The sequence below is a fragment of the Sceloporus undulatus genome, chromosome 3 (genome assembly GCF_019175285.1).
Source record: "Sceloporus undulatus isolate JIND9_A2432 ecotype Alabama chromosome 3, SceUnd_v1.1, whole genome shotgun sequence".
NCBI classification, from domain to species: Eukaryota; Metazoa; Chordata; class Lepidosauria; order Squamata; family Phrynosomatidae; genus Sceloporus; species Sceloporus undulatus.
The window spans coordinates 275,385,484-275,389,696 of record NC_056524.1 but is presented as its reverse complement, the minus strand read 5'-3'; the positions used below and the strand labels follow the sequence as shown (position 1 = coordinate 275,389,696).

The window sequence follows — 4,213 nt, the reverse complement described above, 5'->3', positions numbered from 1 at the left end:
CCCTCCATCTAGGGGTGGCAGTGGGTGGGATGCATGGGATCCCTGAGATCGACAAGAGGTAAAGCGTGGAGAGCCATGGGAGTGCAGTTTGTCCTACTTCTGCAGCCAAGCCCCTCTCCTACAAGCCCCAATGGCTTCCACAATGGCCTGCTTGAGCCCATCTGTGCAAATCCCAAAACGGTGGCAGGGACATCCTGCCTCCTCAGAGGGCACTTTTTTTTAGAGGTCTCTTTAGAAGAGGTTAGGTGGCCACCTATCAGGAGTACTGTGGGCTATGGTTGCCAGCCACTGGCAGGACGTTTATCTAGATGACCCCAAGGTCTAGATGATCCCTCCATGATCCTGCTTGTTCCTATGTGCATGCCAGCCTAATGCACATGCCCAGCCCTACCCCTTCCCACCACTGAACCTTCTGGAAAGAGGACTTCTTCCCCCTCCTAAAAGCTGAGCAGAAGGGCATTCAAAGGGCTGCTGCCCACTGCCTTTGCTGGGCTTTCCCCTAAAGAGTTTTCTGAAGAGGACAGAAAAGGGAAGCCTCGGTCCTTCAGAAACCCCATGCACTGACTGGTTGGCGCCTGAGAACTGTTGGCGTGTCTCTGTGGGGCACCTTCCTTCCTCCATTTTGCTGGCCTGTAAGGAAGGGCCCTGGGGGCCTGAGAGGAGGGGCTACAGCCGAGCCACCTGTGCCACTCCGCACGCATCCCCACTACAAGCCACGTTGAAAGGGCATCAACTATCAATGGAGGGCCTGTATATGGGTGCAGGGGTGCAGCCTAGATAACCCCCTCCCCCCCCATGGTATGGAAATAAGGAAGGGCAGAGCCTCTCCACCAGGAGGCTGGCAGATGTGCATAGGGAGGAAAGGAGACGCACACAGGGAGGAATCCAGGTGTTCCCTTCCCAGAGCAGAGGCACCAAGGTGGGTCCACTAAGTACGGGTGGAGAGGGACAGCGGCGGAGAAGGAATGGCAAAACAGAAGGGAACCCCTGCAAGGTCAAACAGGCCGGGTGAGCCGGAAGCACAACGCGGGGGCCCATCCCGGTCGGTAGCCAAGAAGACAGGGCCACCAAAGGAACGAACGCCAGCAAAGGCACAGCCCAACGAGGCAGGGTGACCACCACCCCGTCTGGGTGCGCGTCAGGCCCCAAAGGCCCCCCCGGCCTGGGAAACCCCAGGTTGGGAGGTCGGTGGCCAATCCCAAGGGGCCTTGCCAAGGTCCCGCACTGCAGCCCATGTCCAAGAGGGACGGGGTGTGCATGGGTGCAAAAGGGTCTCTGGCTGGGGGGTCCCAGGAGAGGCTCACTGTCTGCCCCAGAGGTGGGCATCCCCCACTCAGTGACCCAGTGTCTCAGAGCCAAAGAAGCCCTCCTCCACCTCCCAAATGGGCTGCCTTCCACCTGGGGAGGGGAGGCACAGCGGGGTTGGCTGCTTCCAAGACAGGCCGGTTCCCCTGCAGCCAATCCTCAGGGCCTGGAGCATGGGCGTCACAGATAACGCCAGGGATTGTCGGGTAGTCGGACGTCGCGCAGGTGGTGTAGACCGATTGAAGAGGCACGGGGAGGGTCTCCAGGGAGTTGTTCTGCAGCTGGAGGGTCTTCAGGCCAGTGTGGTGTTGGAAGAGGCCTCTTGGCAGGGACTGGAGCCGTTGTTCTGCAGGGAGACGTTCTGGAGCTTGGCCAGGCCTCGGAAGGCTCCCCCACCAAGGTGGGCAGCTGGTTTGGTGGCAGGGAAACCTCCAGGAGCTCGCCCAGGCCAGCCAAGGTGGAAGGGGAGATGAGTGCAGTTGGTTCCGGCTCAAGACCAGCAGCCGCAGCTGGGTCAGGTTGGCAAAGAGGTGCCAGCAGAGTGGACACTGGTTGTCGTAGAGCCAAGCTCCTCAGCGCCAGGCATCGGCCCCAAAGGTCCCCGGGGCGCAGCTCTTGGAGGACGTTCCAAAGAGGAGAGCCGGGAGAGCTCTGGCAGGTCCAGGAGGAGACCTTCTGGGAGGACCGCGATCCGGTTGTGGGAGAGGAAGAAGCTTCTTGAGTTTCTGGTTGGCAGAGAAAGAGCCTGGCAGGTAGCCATCGGATCTGGTTTGGTGCAGGCCAGCTCCTGGAGCTCTGTAAGGGACTCAAAGGCCCCAGCGGCACCTCGGACAGCTGGTTCTCATAGAGGGCGCGCACCCTGGAGGCGGCGAAGCGCTGGCGAAGGCCTTGGGCGGAGGCGTGCCAAGCGGTTCTTGCCCAGGTTGAGCCTGGTGAGGAGGTCAGCTGGCCGAAGGCCCCCCGGTGGACGACCTGCACGCATTCCCCTGCAGCTGGCAGCCCTTGAGGCTGCCCAGCTGGGTGAAGTGGGCTGGGTGGAGGCGCTGGAGCTGGTTGCCCGAGAGCAGGAGGGACCCAGCGGCCCAGGCTCTGGAAGACTTCCAAGGGCAGCTCCCGGATCCGGTTGCTGGCCAGGCTGAGGTAGCGCGAGGGATCCCAGGTGGAGGAAGGCACCGGGGCTGAGCCGGAGAGGCTGTTTCTTCCTATCCGCACCGCAATGAGCGCCGAAGCGTTCCCAAAGCGCTCGCCCAGCTCCTCAATCTGGGTGTTGACCACTTGCAGGCTCATGCATTGCGGGCAGCGGGCCGGGCATCTTCAAGATGGAGAGAGCCGGAGACATCCACCTGGGCGGGTCCTGGAGCAGGAGCATCCCTCTGGCACTGGGCTCCCGCCAGGCCAGGGTCAAGGACCCCCGCCAGAGGAGCAAGGCACCAGGCAGCAATGCGTGCCAGTTAGATCCATGGGGCCTGCAAATAGAGCACAGACTGGAGGTGAAACTCTTGGCAGTGGAAGCGGAAGGCCCCTGGTCTTCCACCACGCTTCCAGACCAGCAGCTGGTGGACCTCCCCTTCCCCACCACACTCCTTCCCTCCATCAGCCACAGTGGAGGCAGGAGGGTGGACCCCCAGGGGAACATGACCCACAGTCCTCTTTGCAGAGGGATAAAGCTCAGCAGAGCAGGGCCGGCTGGACTTATGGAGCTCTCAAGACGGCGGAGGAGGCATGCAATGGTTTCATGCAAGCAAGGAGAGCTGCCAACAGAGATCGCTGCCAGGCCTAATACCATGAACAGCCTGAGCGTTCAGAAACAGCACTGGACAGCATGGAAGGAAGTGGCAAAGCAGACCTAGCGCAACCATCCATGGCTTTGATGGGGGGACCTCGGCCCTTCTCTCTCTGCCCTGGTTCCAGCCACTGTCTCTTGTAATCCTGACACCCTTCTGCCAGCTGGGCCTCTCTTGCACTCGCACACACACGCACACATAACCTGGAGTGTTGCTCACACCAGCAGAGATTTTGCAGAACCACATCAGGCCAGTTTGTCAAGAGGGTGCATTGAACTGGGCTGGAAGAACCCAACATCCTCAGATTTCATTGGCATTAAAAGCTGCACTGTTTAGTTTTGCGCCCACCCCACAATCCTTTAAAAGCACAGATACCCGCCTCAGCCTGGACCATTGGGGGCCATTCCCCAATTAAAAAGCAACGTTTCATAGAGCTATAGAGGGAGATGGTATGCTAAGGTCATCTAACCCAACCCCTGACAATGCAGAAATCTTGCTAAAGTGCACCTCGAGGCATGTAAAATGGGCCATGTGAATTGCCCAAGGCCCCAAGGTTTTCCATGGCCGAGCAAGGATTTGAACCCTGGCTTCCAGAACTGTAGTCCAACACTGGAAAGGCTGCGGCACTGGCTCTCTAACTCTAACTCTTTATTTAAAAAATCCCCAATGAAACAGCTGCTCTTGGCAAGAAGAAGTGGAGGAGTCTCCTGCTTGGAAGTCTTTAAACAAGGCCTGGACGGCCATCTGTCAAAGGGGATGCTTTGATGAGAGTTCCTGCATGGCAGAAGAAGGGGTTTGGACTGGATCAGGGCCTGTGGTCTCTTTCAAACTCTATGATCTATGATAAGCCTTCCTCATATTTAGGTGGAAATTCTTTCCTGTTGTTTGGACCCACAGTGGTTCAGGTCAACCAACACTTTCGGAGGGTCAAAGGAAACCCACGCTTCACTCTTCCACCTTCCAGGCCCTTTGTGGAGGCCCTTGAGATGTTGGAGGGTGCTCTTGCCATACTCAGAGAGACTGGGCATCTCCTCCTCTGAGTTGCCCACTGGCAGAGTTTGGGAGAATGGAGGAAGGGGGTCCGCCTGCTCTGTCGGCTCTGCGCCTTCCCTGATAAAAAAGGG

The 4,213-nt window shown here is 58.8% G+C and overlaps 1 protein-coding gene across 1 annotated transcript; it reads right to left on the bottom strand.

Annotated features, from left to right (window-relative positions):
- Positions 1–1,485: 1,485 nt before the first annotated feature.
- On the bottom strand, positions 1,486–2,592 carry LOC121926015 (leucine-rich repeat-containing protein 15-like). The gene has a single exon (XM_042458569.1). It carries the CDS (start codon positions 2,590–2,592, stop codon positions 1,486–1,488), a length of 1,107 nt encoding a protein of 368 aa, XP_042314503.1.
- Between the last annotated feature and the right edge of the window lie 1,621 nt (positions 2,593–4,213).